Here is a 16,480-nt window from a genome sequence, read left to right as displayed (position 1 = left end):
TGGGTTCACTGTTGTTTCTCGTTTATGTAAACAAATTGGATAAGAGAATATAGAAGTCACAGTAAGTTTGCAGATGACACCAAAATTGGTGGTAAAGTGGACAGTGAAGATAGTTATGGAAGATCACATAGATTGATTGATCAACTGGGCCAGTGGGCTGAAGAATGGCAGATGGAGTTCAATGCAGGTAAATGCAAGGTGTTGAATTTTGGTAAGACAAACCAGGACAGGACTTACACAGTTAAAGTTAAGTTTCTGGTGAGTGTTGTCAAACAGAGACTTAGGGTGTAGGTAAAAACAGGGACTACAATGCTGGAAACCAGATTCTTGATCAGAGTGGTGCTAGAAAAGCACAGCAGTTCAGGCAGCATCCAAGGAGCAGAAAAATCGATGTTTTGGGCAAAAGCCCTTCATCAGGAATCTATTCCTGATGAAGGGCTTTTGCCCGAAACGTCGATTTTCCTGCTCCTCGGATGCTGCCTGAACTGCTGTGCTTTTCTAGCATGTAGAGGGGGGAGAGTGTGGAGGTGGGAGTGTGTGGAGGGGGAGAGTGTGCGGGAGAGTGTGGAGGGGGAGAGTGCGGAGTGGGGAGAGTGTGGAGGGGGGAGAGTGTGGAGGAGGAGTGTGGAGGGGGAGAATGCGTGGCGGGGGAGAGTGTGGAGGGGGGAAAATATGGAGATGGGAGTGTGTGGAGGGGGAGAAGAGTGCAAAGAAGATTTACAAAGATGTTACTGAGACTGGAAGGTTTGAGTTATAAGGAGAGGCTGGATAGGCTGGGACCTTCTTCCACTGAGCTGTGGAGGTGGAGGCTGACCTTACAGATGTTTATAAAATTATGAGGGGCATAGATTAGGTGAATAGCCAAGGTCTTTTCCCTAGGGTAGTGGAGTCCAAAACAAGAGGGCATTGGTTTTAAGCTGAGAGGGGAAAGATATAAAAGGGACCTAAGGGGGAACTTTATCACTCAGAGTGGTGATGTGCATATGGAACGAGCTGCCAGAGGAAGTGGCAGAGGCAAATCCAATTACAATATTTAAAAGACATTTGGACAGGTAAATGGACAGGAAAGGTTTAGAGGGATTTGGGTTAAATGCAAGCAAATGGGACTAGTTTAGTTTGGGAAACTGGTCAGCATGGACGAGTTGGGCTGAAGGGTCTATTTCCATGTTTTATTACTTGAAGTCCTTTAAGTATCTCAGTGTCAATCTTTGACTCATAACTACATTTGTGGAGCTCCCTGTGTTCTACTTTGATATACCAGAAAGACAGTCTACAAAAGCAAGTCAGTGTTCATGACTCATTGAGGAAACCTGCCCAGGGATGAAGTTGAACTTTCCAAAGCTACTAGACAGTCACTCCATGGGGATGGTTCCAATGGAGCACAGTATATTCTACAGATATTCATTTATACAGAAACAAAGTGGAAAAGGTTAATTGAGTAAGTACAGTGCGATCTCAAAACCAACATTTGCTATAAATTCCTGCAATGGACCTCCTGTGTCTGACTGCATTGAAAAGACCCATTCTCGGAAATTAGCCTCAAGTATTTCTGTATCCCACTGCTCGTCACATGACATAAAGGATCAAATTACCAGCCATATGCTCATCACATTTGACATCTGGCTCACATTCTGCTTTACCACAGTAAGTAGTACATGGTAGGCACCCATCTGAATCAGGCTATTCATTGATGCCTTGTACCTCCGCCAGCTTGCTCCCGCAGTTCTGCGCAGGCCTGAGTAAACAAGGTGACGATTGTAGTCCTCCACCAGGGAGCCTAATGCTTCAGGCATAAAGGGTAGGATTTGTCAAACGGACAATGGCCCTCAGGCACAGTCCTGGTCACTGTCACTTTGCCATCGGAAGCTGTGCCTCCAGCTGCCAAAAGATCCCAAACTCTGGAATTTCCTCCTTTTCTTTCATATAGCAGGCTCTCACAATTGACCTCCTTGACTTGGCCATTGGTCACCTATTCTCCTATGCTTTCATATATCTCTTCGACTGATACCTACAACTGTGAAGGACCCTGTCATTTACTACATTAAAAGACACCATTCACATGGATGGTTCAATAGTGGAGACGGTTAGATAGGAGCTAGAGGGTGACGGTGGGGGTTGGATAGGGGGCAGTGGGTGATAATGGGGGGCTGAATAGGAGGCAGTGGGTGACGGTGGGGGCTAGATAGAGAGCAGTGGGTAATAGTGGGGGCTGGAGATGGGGCAGTGGGTGATGGTGGGGGTTGGATATGGGGCAGTGGGTGACAGTGGAGGCTGGATAGAGGGCAGTGGGTGATGGTGGGGGCTGGATAAAGGGCAGTGGTGATGATGTGGGCTGGATAGAGGGCAGTGGGTGACGGTGGGTGTTGGATATGGGGCAGTGGGTGACGGTGGGGATTGGATGGGGGCAGTGGGTGTTGGTGGGGGTTGGTTAGAGGGCAGTGGGTGATAATGGTGGCTGAATAAAGGGCAGTGGGTGATGGTGGATGTTGCATATGGGGTGGTGGGTGAAGGTGGGTGTTGGATATGGGGCAGTGAATGATAGTGGAGATTGGATAGGGGGCGGTGCGTGACGGTGGGTGTTGGATAGGGGGAGGTGGGTGACGGTGGGTGTTGGATAGGGGGAGGTGGGTGATGGTGGGAGTTGGATAGGGAGAGGTGGGTGACGGTGGGAGTTGGATGGGGGAGGTGGGTGACGGTGGGTGTTGGATGGGGGCAGTAGGTGACTGTGGGAGTTGGATAGGGGGCAGTGGATGTTGGATAGGGGGCGGTGGGTGATGGTGGGTGTTGGATAAGGGGTGGTGGGTGATGGTGGGTGTTGGATAGAGGGTGGTGGGTGACGGGGGTTGAATAGGGGGTGGTGGGCGACAGTGGGTGTTGGATAAGGGGCGGTGGGTGACGGTCGGGGTTGGATAAGGGGCGGTAGGTGACAGTGGGTGTTGTATAGGGGTGGTGGGTGACGGTGGGGGTTGGATAGGGTGTGGTGGGTGATGGTGGGGTTGGATAGGGTGCGGTGGGTGACTGTGGGGGTTGAATAGGGGGCGGTGGGTGATGGTGGTTGTTGGATAGGGGACGTTAGGTGACGGTGGGGGTTAGATAGGGTGCGGTAGGTGACGGTGGGGGTTGGATAGGGGGCAGTGGGTGACTGTGGATCCTGGATAGGGGGCGGTGGGTGTTGGATAAGGGGCGGTAGGTGACGGCGGGTGTTGTATAGGGGGTGGTGGGTGATGGTGGGGGTTGGATAGAGGGCGGTGGATGATAGTGGTGATTGGTGGTGAATGCCTCGATCCCCGGAAGAGAATATTCAGAACAATCCTGTCCTGTCCTGTCACAGTAAAGTGCAGCAGGCAGCTATGTTCCTGCAACGTGGGACCTTTGTCCCCTTGGAGCTAGGTAAACACACCCTCTGGAGCTGACAACCAGTTGGACTATGGCAGTGCAACCAATCCTGGCAGTGCTACTGGCTCGCAATGCCACTGGTCCCTGGAGCTGGGTAACAGCAGCTGCCATAACTGCATGCTGGTCTACAGAAGAGGTCTGATCGGTCCAGGTAAGCCAGGGAGACTTTGATTGTGAACCCTAGCAGATGTAGACCATTCAGCCCATCAAGTTATATATACACTCATGCATGTAATGCTTTAAAGCTGTGAATTGTACTGCAAACAGTGAGCAAACCTCATTTCATTCAACATCAGTTTGCCAAGTGCTGCTCATCTCCAGGTATTTCAGAAAAGATGTTGTGTTGAAATATTTCTTCAGCTACATTCAGAGGACCAAGCCCCATGTCTGCTTGGGTTTCCACCAGGTGCTCCAGTTTCCTTCCATGGTCCAAAGCCATGCAGGTTAGGTGGAGTGGCCGTGCTAAATTGCCCATGGTGTTCGGCGAAGTGTGAAATAAAGGCTGGGGCTGGTTCTGAGTGGGATGCTCTTCAGAGCATTGGTGCAGATCCAATGGACCTCTTTTTGTACTGTAGGGATTCTAGGATTCTGTTACTTATCCTACATCAAAGGCTAGCTTAGTGGGTAACCAAATGTGTTCCATAAGTCAGACTTGCTCGAGATATCCCAGCAGCAGGAATATCACGTCATGAATCACTATAAAGAGATGCAGCTAAGCCCTGCAAAAGTGTGGAATAGATTCCTGCTCTCAGAATCTCACTGTTTACTGATAATCAGACATTCGTGGGCTCAACTGCTCAGTTTGAGCATCTCAGCTTATCGTGTAAAATATGAGTAAGTCCAGATCCATTAGATAATACAATCCAATTCTTTTGTGGGATGTGGAATTACTAGCAAAATTGGCATATGTCGTCCATCCCAAAGTGATGAAGTGTCAACCATATTGATGTATGGACTGGGCCACATCAGATAAAGAGGTCAGATTTCCTCCATTGGCTTCTATGACAATGGATGAGAGATGCGTCGTTCACCAATACCGGGGTTAGCTTTCAGTTCCAGATATATTAACGGAGCTCAAATTCCACCAACTGTTGTGATGGGATTTGAAGCTGGGTCATAGACCATTCCTGTGGATTTCCGGATTACTAGCCCAGTTATGTTTTCACTACACCACTGCCTTCCCCTTCATCAACTGCAAAAATCCATGTGGGGAAAAGGAATCCTCAAGGCATTGCTTATGTAGTTTGCAAGTCGAGGGACCAGAGTGTTTAGTTTCTTATAGGAAGTAAATTTTACACGATATTCTAATTCTCAAAGACTGAACTTTCCTGTCTCTTCAACAACTTTACAATAACTGAAACTACAGGCCATCCATTTCAAACATAAGGCGAGAGATGAAATACAGACCCTTGAACTTGATCCATCACTCAGCATGATCAAGGCCTTATCTTCCACCTAGATTAGATTACTTACAGTGAGGAAACAAGCCCTTCGGCCCAACAAGTCCACACCGACCCGCCGAAGCGCAACCCACCCATACCCTTACATTTACCCCTTACCTAACACTACGGGTAATTTAGCATGGCCAATTCACCTGACCCGCACATCTTTGGACTGTGGGAGGAAACCAGAGCACCCGGAGGAAACCCACGCAGACACGGGGAGAACTTGCAAACTCCACACAGTCAGTCGCCTGAGTCGGGAATTGAACCCGGGTCTCAGGCGCTGTGAGACAGCAGTGCTAACCACTGTGCCACCGTGCCGCCCACCTGATCTCCATTTTCTAGTATTTGACTCATCCGCAACCCTCTGGTATAGAGAATTCCAAATTCTAAAAATTTCCAACAATTCTGAGCAAAAAAAATCACATCAGTCTTATCTCAGTCCTAAACAAATTACAATCTTTGATCCTGGATTCCCCTTGTCCAGGGAAGCAACATCTACCTCATCAAGCCTCATACAGCTGTGCTGAGGAATGATATTCCCGGAAATACATCCAGGGAAGTTATTTGAGTGGAACTGAGAAATAAGAAAGGGATGATCACCTTATTGGGATTGTATTATAGACCCCCCAATAGTCAAAGGGAAATTGAGAAACAAACTTGTAAGGAGATCTCAGCTATCTGTAAGAATAATGGGGTGGTTATGGTAGGGGATTTTAACTTTCCAAACATAGACTGGGACTGGGACTGCCATAGCGTTAAAGATTTAGATGGAGAAGAATTTTTTAAGTGTATCCAAGACAATTTTCTGATTCAGTATGTGGATGTACCTACTAGAGAAGCTGAAAACTTGACTTCCTCTTGGGAAATAAGGCAGGGCAGGTAACTGAGGTGTCAGTAGGGGAGCACTTTGGGGCCAGCGACCATAATTTTATTTGTTTTAAAATAGTGATGGAAAAGGATAGACCAGATCTAAAAGTTGAAGTTCTAAACTGGAGAAAGGCCAATTTTGACGGTATTAGGCAAGAACTTTTGAAAGCTGATTGGAGGCAGATGTTCGCAGGTAAAGGGATGGCTGGAAAATGGGAAGTCTTCAGAAATGAGATAACAAGAATCCAGAGAAAGTATATTCAAGTCAGGGTGAAAGGTAAGGCTGGTAGGTACAGGGAATGCTGAATGACTAAAGAAATTGAGGGTTTGGTTAAGAAAAAGAAGGAAGCATATGTCAGTTATAGACAGGATAGATCGAGTGAATCCTTAGAAGAGTATAAAGGAAGTAGGAGTATACTTAAGAGGGAAATCAGGAGGGCAAAAAGGGGGCATGAGATAGCTTTGGCAAATAGAATTAAGGAGAATCCAAAGAGTTTTTACAAATATATTAAGGACAAAAGAGTGACTAGGGAGAGAATAGGACCCCTCAAATAGGACCCCTGTGGAGCCACAGAAAATGGGGGAGATACTAAATGTATATTTTGCATCAGTATTTACTTTGGAAAAGGATATGGAAGATATAGACCGTAGGGAAATAGATGGTGACATCTTGCAAAATGTCCAGATTAGAGAGGAGGAAGTGCTGGATGTCTTGAAGGTGGATAAATCCCCAGGACTTGATCAGGTGTACCCAAGAACTCTGTGGGAAGCTAGAGAAGTGATTGCTGGGCCTCTTTCTGAGATATTTGTATCATCAATAGTCACAGGTGAGGTGCCGGAAGACTGGAGATTGGCAAACGTGGTGCCACTGTTTAAGAAGGGTGGTAAAGACAAGCCAGGGAACTACAGACCAGTGAGCCTGACCTCAGTGGTGGGCAAGTTGTTGGAGGGAATCGTGAGGGACAGGATGTACATGTATTTGGAAAGGCAAGGCCAGATTAGGGATAGGAGAAAGTGAGGTCTACAGATGCTGGAGATCAAAGCTGAAAATGTGTTGCTGGAAAAGCGCAGCAGGTCATGCAGCATCCAAGGAGCAGGAGAAGGATTCCTGAAGAAGTGCTCATGGCCGAAATGTCGATTCTCCTGCTCCTTGGTGCTGCCTGAACACCTGCGCTTTTCCAGCAACAGATTAGGGATAGTCAACATGGCTTTTTGTGTGGAAAAACATGTCTCACAAACTTGATTAAGTTTTTTGAAGAAGTAACAAAGAGGATTGATGAGGACAGAGCAGTAGATGTGATCTATATGGACTTCAGTAAGACATTCAACAAGATTCCCCATGGGAGACTGATTAGCAAGGTTAGATCCCATGGAATAGAGGAAGAACTAGCCATTTGGACACAGAACTGGCTCAAAGGTAGAAGACAGAGGGTGGTGGTGGAGGCTTGTTTTTCAGACTGGAAGTCTGTGACAAGTGGAGTGCCACAAGAATCGGTGCTGGGTCCACTACTTTTTGTCATTTACATAAATGATTTGGATGCGAGCATAAGAGGTACAGTTAGTAAGTTTGCAGATGACACCAAAATTGGAGGTGTAGTAGACAGCGAAGAGGGTTACCTCAGATTACAACAGGATCTGAACCAGATGGGCCAATGGGCTGAGAAGTGGCAGATGAAGTTTAATTCAGATAAATGCGAGGTGCTGCATTTTGGGAAAGCAAATCTTAGCAGGACTTATACACTTAATGGTAAGGTCCTAGGGAGTGTTGCTGAACAAAGAGACCTTGGAGTGCAGGTTCATAGCTCCTTGAAAGTGGAGTCGCAGGTAGATAGGGTAGTGAAGAAGGCATTTGGTATGCTTTCCTTTATTGGTCAGAGTATTGAGTACAGGAGTTGGGAGGTCATGTTGCGGCTGTGCAGCACATTGATTAGGCCACTGTTGGAATATTGCGTGCAATTCTGGTCTCCTTCCTATCGGAAAGATGTTGTGGAACCCTCTGTCTTCTACCTTTGAGCCAGTTCTGTGTCCAAATGGCTAGTTCTTCCTCTATTCCATGGGATCTAACCTTGCTAATCAGTCTCCCATGGGGAATCTTGTTGAATGTCTTACTGAAGTCCATATAGATCACATCTACTGCTCTGTCCTCATCAATCCTCTTTGTTACTTCTTCAAAAAACTTAATCAAGTTTGTGAGACATGTTTTTCCACACAAAAAGCCATGTTGACTATCCCTAATCTGTTGCTGGAAAAGATTTACAAGGATGTTGCCAGGGTTGGAGGATTTGAGCTATAAGGAGATGCTGAACAGGCTGGGGCTGTTTTCCCTGGAGCGTCGAAGGCTGAGGGGTGACCTTATCGAGGTTTACAAAATTATGAGGGGCATGGACAGGATAAATAGGCAAAGTCATTTCCCTGGGGTCAGGGAGTCCAGAACTAGAGGGCATAGGTTTCGGGTGAGAGGGGAAAGATATAAAAGATACCTAAGGGGCAATGTTTTCACACAGAGGGTGGTACGTGTATGGAATGAGCGCCAGAGGAAGTGGTGGAGGCTGGTACAATTGCAACATTTAAGAGGCATTTGGATGGGTATATGAATAGGAAGGGTTTGGAGGGATATGGGCAGGTTGCTGGCAAGTGGGACTAGATTGGGTTGGGATATCTGGTCGGCATCGATGGGTTGGACCGAAGGGCCTGTTTCCATGCTGTACATCTCTATGACTCTATCTATGACTCTAAGCGCTACTCAAAATTCTACTCTGATTAGACCACCTCTCACCATTCTCTGTGATTTGTATGAAAAGCCGATACAACTCAAACAAGAGCAGAACAAGTTGACAAAACTCAGGCATAACTTGACTCCTGATGCAAGTTAACATTTCAAGTCATCGGTTTCTTTCTGTGCTACCTGACTTGTTGAAAGTTTCTAGCTTTCTTCCCCCCTTCGTTGAGATTTCCAGCATCTGCAGTATTTTTCCTTTCTATTTCTACTCTAGCTCTTCTTATAGGTTCGCCTTCTCTTCCCAGGATGATTCGGATACCTGGCTAAACTAGTGGAAGGTTGCTGGAGGGAACACCGATTATGGACATAACCCCACAAGCAAAGATGAGAAAGGGAGGCCTGTGTGTATGCATCTGTGCCTTACATTCCTCAAACAAGACAGCGTCATTGAAAGATGGAAAAAAAATTCTTTACTCCAAAAGTCATGTACTCAGTGCTGTTCCAGCACAGCAGTCTGTGTTGACTCTTGTAAATGTAAACACTCCTATTTGGGAAGCCTCAAACTCATTGCACTTAGTGAGAAAGCATTTGTCAAGAATGAATTAATCATTGTGAATGCATACTGCCCATCTCCAGCACTGGGAGTTTCGCTAAATTTAAAACAAACAATAAAAGCCATAAAGATGTTCAAAATGAGAGGGAAAGAACTCTACAAGCCAGTCCAACTTGTACTTAAACACAACACTGTGTTTAAACATGTTCTCGTTAAACTCTTTTTCTTAGGATTTTACAAATTCATAGAATCCCTACAATGTGGAAGAAGGCCATTCAGCCCATTGAGTCTGCACTGACCCTCCAAAGACATTCCATCCAGAACAACCCCTCCAACTCATCCCTGTAACCCTGCACTCTACATGGCCAATCCACCTACCCGGCACATCTTTGGACTGTGGGAGGAAACCCAAGCAGACATGGGAAGAAGGTGCAAACTCCACATAAACAGTCACCTGAGGGTGGAATTGAACCTGGGTTCTTGGTGCAGTGAGGCAGCAGTGATAACCATGGAGCCATCATTGCTGCCCCAGCTTGCACAGAAACAGCAGCCTAACATGTGTATACTTTGAAGAGAGATGTGCCTCCCATTTCTATGTATCTTCAGGAGAAACTTGCCAATTAGTGCTTTCTGAGCACTTTTCAAACAAGCAACAATTCTCACTGCCTGGGTAACTTACAAAAAAAAATCACAACTGGTTCTTGCAAGACACTATTCAGAATGCAGCTGTTCTAACATTAAAACCTTTTGACCAGATGCTATCGATTTCAATGGTGCACAAATCCACAAGGATCCCATTTAACAAGGAATACAATCTGGCAAATTACTGCTCATGAAGACTCATTCGGACAGTTAATCAGTGAGTGAGGTATGGTTTTCTCTCATGAGGTACACAGATTTTACAAAGTAGCAAATCCTTACTTAAAAATGTCGGAGCATGAGGAGGCTGTTCAGCCCTTCAAGCCTGTTCTGTGATTCAATGAGATTCTGGAATGTCTCTCTCACTTACATTTTTCCACCATTGCTGCATGCTATTTGAATCTCTTGTTGAACAAGCATCTACCAACCTCAGTCTTAAGATTTGATTTGGCTTCACTTTTTAAAGAGTGTCAATTCCCACCATCATTTGTGTGTGAGGCCTTCCTGACACTGGAGCTTAGAAGAGTGAGGGGTGACTTTACTGATGTGTCGAAGATCCTTAATGGTCTTGACAAGGTGGATATGGAAATTATGTTTCCTCTTATAGATGAGTCAAAACTTTTGGCAGGGGGTGGGGGAAGAGATAATGTTTAAACATTAGGCATCTCCCTTTTAAGGCAGATGAAAAGAGAATTATTTCTCTGAGGGTTGGATAACTTATGATACGCTCTGCCCAAGAAGGGAACGGAAGTGGGGTAATGAATATGTTCAAGGTGGCAGTGGATGGATTCGGCTGAGGCAAAGGAATCAAATGGGGGGGGGGCACAGTGGCTAGCACTGCTGCCTCACAGCACCAGGGTCCCAGGTTCCATTTCAGCTTCGGGCGACTGTCTGTGTGGAGTTTGCACATTCTCCCAGTGTCTACGTGGGTTTGCTCCGGTTTCCTCCCACAGTCCAAAGATGTGCAGGTTAGGTGAATTGGCCATGCTAAATTGCCCGTAGTGCTAGATCTATTAGTCAGAGGGAAATAAGTCTGGGTGGGTTACCCTTTGCAAGGTCGGCATGGATGTGTTGGGCCGAAAGGTCTGTTTCTACACTGTAGGGAACCTAAACTATTAGACCCATAGAAATTTAGAATTTATATTATTGATGACCTCATCAAATGGAATAGCATCCTTCAGGGGCCAAATGATCTACTTCTGCTCCCATTTCATATATTCAAATGTATGCTTATAAGGTTTCATTCCTAGATGGATGGATTTAAAAAAAAATAGCTCCTTGTTCTTGGATTGCAGAAAATCATTTTACACCATCTCCCTTTAAAATCACTTAAATCACCATCACTTAAAACACCATGCAGCACCCCCACACTGCAACCATCCATTGCCAGATATGTTAATATTCATGACAAATAATCAATGATGGTAGCTACATTACCCACAATGCTTAGTTCTTCAGAAACTGGTCTATTCATTGCAGTGCTGAAAATATGTTGCTGGAAAAGCGCAGCAGGTCAGGCAGCATCCAAGGAACAGGAAATTCGACGTTTCGGGCATAAGCCCTTCATCAGGAAGGGCATTCATTGTAGTGTTTTACATCAACTGGGACAATACTCCATCCTGGATGAAAGCAAATTACTGCGGATGCTGGGATCTGAAACCAAAACAGAAAATGCTGGAAAATCTCAGCAAGTCTGGCAGCATCTGTAAGGAGAGAAAAGACCTGACATTTCAAGTCTAACTGACCCTTTGTCAAAGCTTTAACAAAGGGTCAGATAGACTCGAAACATCAGCTCTTTTCTCTCCTTACAGATGCGGCCAGACTTGCTGAGATTTTCCAGCATTATCTCTTTTTTGGTTTCAATACTCCATCCTGGATGGATTACAGCTCTATTGTTTATGAAGTTGGTCAGTGTAATCTTTACCCCTCGTTTATGCGTTGGCATTCCAGGAATCTCCAAGGAAACCTGGGATCTTTAGGGTACCTTTTCATACACAGGAGCTCTGAGTCTCCAATGATGTTTCAGAATTTATTCATGGGATGTGAGCGAGGCTGGTGTTTATTTACCCCCATCCTCCAAGTTGCCCTTGAGAAGGCAGTGGTGGGCTGACTTTTTAAAAAAATCATTGCAGTCCTTGTGCTGTAGGTAGACTCACAATGGCCTTAGGGAGGGAATTTTGACCCAGCAACAGTGAAGATATATTTCCAAGTCAGGATGAGTGGTTTGGAAGGGAACTTGCAGGTGGGTGGTGCTCCCATGTATCTATTGCCCTTGTACCATCCAGATGGAAGTGGTTGTGGGTTTGGAAGGTGCTGCCCAAGGATCTTTGGTGAATTTCTGTAGTGCATCTTGTAGATGGTACACACTGCTACTACTGAGTGCTGGTGGTTGAGGAAGTGGATGTTTGTGGAACTGTTTTGAATGTTCCATGCACAGCACAAAAAAAAAATAAACTGAAGTTTATTGTAGGGTGTCATTAAGCAGTGGCTTCAGCACTCAATTCATGATCCAGCAACTTACACTAAAATCAAGAGATCGGAATTTAAAATCAGACCATGGGAGTTCAGAGAGTTCTTGTTTGTGTTTTTCAATCTGGAAATAGAAAGTATGAAGCTCCTGGGTTGGAGTAAAGCTTCAATTGGTCCACTACCTCGTATGGTCTACATGTGACTCCAGTCCCACACCATCATTATTGTTAACTGCCTTCTGAACTTCCAAATGTACACAGTTTCCTCTCATTTATTCCGTCAAAAACCCTTGCAGAATTAAAAGCTTTCATTAAATCTCTCCTTAACCAGTCCCAGTGCCTCCAGCCTCACCATATAACCGATCATCCCCAGTATTATTCTGGTGCCCAGGGATGTGCAGGTTGGGTGGGCTAGCCATAAAAAATGTGGGGCTATAGGGATAAGCCAGGGGGACGGGTCTGGGCGAGATGCTCATCGGAGGTTTGGTTCCGGCCTGATGGGCTGAGTGCCCTCTTCTTGCACTGTAGGGATTCCATGATTCTAAATCTACTGTGCTCCCTCTATAGTATACAATCATTAAATCAAACAGAACAGACTCTTTCACCCATCACTTCTGGACGACCAAAAATATACTCCTATCTACACTAGTCCCACTTTCTTACACGAGGTCCTTGGCATTGAATGTTATGACATTTCAAGTGGGAGAGAGTGAGGACCGCAGATGCTACAGTCAAGAGTGTGGTGCTGGAAAAGCACAGCAGGTCAGACAGCATCCGAGGAGTAGGAGAGTCAACATTTCGGGCAAGAGCCCTTCAACAGGAATGAGCTCAAGTGCTCATTCAAATCATTTTTGAGGTTTCACACCTCCACTATCTCCCCAAGCAGTGCATTTCAGACCCTCCAGCACCCTCTGAGTGAAAGTATTTTTCCTCACATTCCCTCAAAACCTCCAGACTTCCATTTTAAAATTATGCCCCCTTGTTCTTGACCCTTTGACTATCGAGAACAGCTGATTTCTATTCGCCCTGTCCATACCTCACAATGTTGTACACCTCTATCAGGTTGCTCCCTCAATCTTCTCTATCCAAAGAAAACAACCCGAGATTATCCAGCCTCTGGCTGAACAATCTTGTGCAGAAAGGTCTCAAAGTTGATTCCTCCTCGCAACGAGGCTGAAACAATAACATCTGCATTCATTTCCTTTCAATCTGTCCTGGAGAAAGGGAGGACTGCAGATGCTGGAGATCAGAGCTGAAAAATGTGTTGCTGAAAAGCGCAGCAGGTCAGGTAGCATCCAAGGAGCAGGAGAATCGACGTTTCGGGCATAAGCTGGATTCCTGAAGAAGGGCTTATGCCCGAAACGTTGATTCTCCTGCTCCTTGAATGCTGCCTGACCTGCTGCGCTTTTCCAGCAACACATTTTCTCCAGCATCTGCAGTCCTCACTTTCTCCTAGTTGATCTTAACCTACTGCGAATCCTCTTGCAAGGATGCCTTCCTTGAAGAAGCTCTCTTCCTCCCTCTACAGATTCCTGAAGAAGGGCTTAGGCCCGAAACGTCAATTCTCCTGCTCCTTGGATGCTGCCTAACCTGCTTTCAATCTGTCCAGCATGTTTACTTAGATATCAGGGAATCACTCATTTAAAATTACGGTTGTAAAATTGCTCTGAGCTCTACTGAGGAGATGGTAAAGCTTCATAAAATGCACGTTGTTTTTCTCATTTCATTTTTTTTAAAAGAAAGAAAACTTAACAGGGCTCTCAGATTTTTGTGGGCTGCCATCCCACATCACTAACACCGTCAAAGGAACTGCCTCCTTATATAGTGTGAGCCAAATTCTTCAAATAAAAACAAAATTCAAAATACTCAAGTAACCAAGCAGGGATGAAATGAAAGAAAAACTTTCAATACAAATTCAGGTTATTTGGAATGGGACAGATAGAGAGAAAAAGAAAGCACGTGTGAGATAGACAGCGTGTGAATGGGGGGGAAAGAGAGAGAGAGAGAGAGAGAGATATGGACTGCACACGACATGGTTGCACACATTCGCACAAGAGAGAGAGAGAGCTGGCTGCAATATAGAGAGGGATATGCACAATAGAGGGAGAGAATGACAGTGCTCGAGAGAGATAGTACTCAAAAGTGTGTACATGAGGGGACTGAGGATGTGAGAGAGATGGAGAGAAACTGCAAGGGACAGAACATAAGAGACAGGAGAGTGCGAAAGCATGAAGAGCCGGAGGCAAGACAGCGTGTGCACAAGGGAAACAGAGTGACTGAGTATTTTGGAGAGTGAGAGAGAGGACAGAGAAGGGGGGGTAAGGTTGAGAGAAAGAAGACAGCGCACAAGGAGTACAGAGGACTTGAGAGAGAGTAGGAGGGGAACAGAGGGAGGGAGAGAGAGAGAGAGTGTGTGAAGGGACAAGTGTGAAAAAAAGAGATAGGTAGACAAACCGAGCAAGGATGGCAGAGGGTGAATGTGATAGAGATGGAGAGGATGATGACAGTGAACAAATACTTACGGACACAAGGAATGAGCTCGTTAAATCTTTCCCTAGGAAAGAGTGGGTTTTCCAAACCTCTGAAGTAGAGCTTCAGAACTCCTGCGACTGAGTTAATGTCATGGTTATCCTGATCATCAGCTAAAGGATCTTCACCTATTTCAGAACAAACAGAAACATCAGTACAAGCAATATCAGCTGAGTGACAAAAGGCCATGCACAATCCTTTGATATAATCCAAGATGTGGTCATGATTCTGTTAAAGAATCCACAAAAACATTCAAAGGAGAGCAGATAGTTCTCCTGATGTCACATTGTTCCTCAACAGTCCAGAGCTAACAGGGCATACACGTACTCATTGTAACTTGCTGTGTAGATTGGCTGTCATGTTTGCTAACAGCTGATACAACGTGAAAAATAAAAATCACTGGCCATAAAATGAGGATGAGAGAAAGCACTTTCTGAATGCAAGAATTTATTTCATAACATTTGTAATAAAACTGTCAAGTCTGTCAAATGCCCTGGCACAAGAAGGAGAATACTGCCATATGTTCCTTTTCAGAGACTGGACTAAATTAGACAATCACTCACTACTGAAACCTTGCAAGATAACAATAATTGCTAACATACTCTTGAAATGTCTGTCTGTCTAAATGGGCTTTAACAGCAGCTTTATGAATGGGTTGATCAAACCAGAAACCTTTTGGGGCTTAACTACATGATACAACATTTCATAAACTATTGAGTGTCCAACGTACTCAGCCTGCTCAGGGTTAATATATACAAACCCTCCAATTAAAGCATGTCCATTAGGATAAAGGCAATAATGCGGAAACTGTTGAAAAACAGGTCAATATTAAACTTTTCTGAACTAAGAAAGGGCTTTCACCAAGGAATAATGTCAACAGTTTAAATGGGTCGTGATTCACCTACTAAATTACAGGAAGTCAAGTGACTTTGGAAAAACAGCCAAGCAAAGCTTTTAGGGAGATTCGAGATGGAATTTATAATTTACAATTAATCGCTAGAAAATCTAGCTTTGGGGCCCCAGTGCTGATGGTTACCTAGCAACTCTTTCTGATCTTGGTTTCTGGCTTAGAGTGAGTGAGTGAGAAGAGAGACAACCACAAAAGCTTACAGTAAAATAGCTTCAACTTTCCCTTTCCCCTCTCTTGGGTTTCAGTAATTGGGAACCTGATTAAATTTCTACATCTCAGTATTTTGTCTGCCTTGTAAATCCTGAGTGACCACTTTCTGGAGACTTGGAAGTGGTGTGTTATGCCCACTGGGGTATGGTGCGGGAAATCAAGAGTCTGGGCTCATGTCAAAGATTCTGATAAGTACGCAATTTACCTGATTTTCAGAACCAGAACAGGTTTCTGAACGTAACAGGAATTATTATTTATTTCAAATAAATAGACATTTAGATAAAGGTAAACAATGAAGAACCTGTCTGTACATAACTCTATTAGTTTAAACTTCAACACCCTTAAAAAAACTCCTTTTCCAGACACACATATGGACAGCCAGAGACAGATACAAAAACATTGGTGCTATGGAGGGAGGGAAAAACTGGGAAGGCAGCTCAATGCTCCCTGCCTACAGGGTCTGCTGAGATGGTCTTTTCGTTCTGTAAGGATATGCTGTTCATTGATTCTTCTCTTCCATATATTTTCATTTGTTTGTAGAAAGTACAGGGTCACTGGTTTACGCGACTTAAAAGATCGCCATGTTACCTGCTTTTGAAAAGTGCAGCAATCCTTCCACAATCCTTGCTTTTTAAAATAGCACTTTTCCCATTTCCGCCAATCAAAATGATAGAAAAATAAAAATGATATAGTCTTTAAAAGCCATCTAAAACAAAACTTGATTTAAAGAGCTTCCATCAGTTT

General features: G+C 44.8%; 1 protein-coding gene across 2 annotated transcripts in view; it reads right to left on the bottom strand.

Annotated features, from left to right (window-relative positions):
* srgap1a (SLIT-ROBO Rho GTPase activating protein 1a) overlaps nt 1–16,480 on the bottom strand; it is a 288,344-nt gene that overhangs the window by 37,043 nt on the left and 234,821 nt on the right. For both annotated transcript variants that reach the window (XM_060839652.1, XM_060839653.1), the window contains one exon: nt 14,610–14,744. In XM_060839652.1, coding sequence (XP_060695635.1) covers nt 14,610–14,744 — 135 coding nt within the window. The remainder of the gene's footprint in view (nt 1–14,609; nt 14,745–16,480) is intronic.

This window comes from Hemiscyllium ocellatum, chromosome 19 (assembly GCF_020745735.1).
Source record: "Hemiscyllium ocellatum isolate sHemOce1 chromosome 19, sHemOce1.pat.X.cur, whole genome shotgun sequence".
Taxonomy (NCBI): domain Eukaryota; kingdom Metazoa; phylum Chordata; class Chondrichthyes; order Orectolobiformes; family Hemiscylliidae; genus Hemiscyllium; species Hemiscyllium ocellatum.
This window is presented reverse-complemented; position numbering and strand designations above follow the sequence as displayed.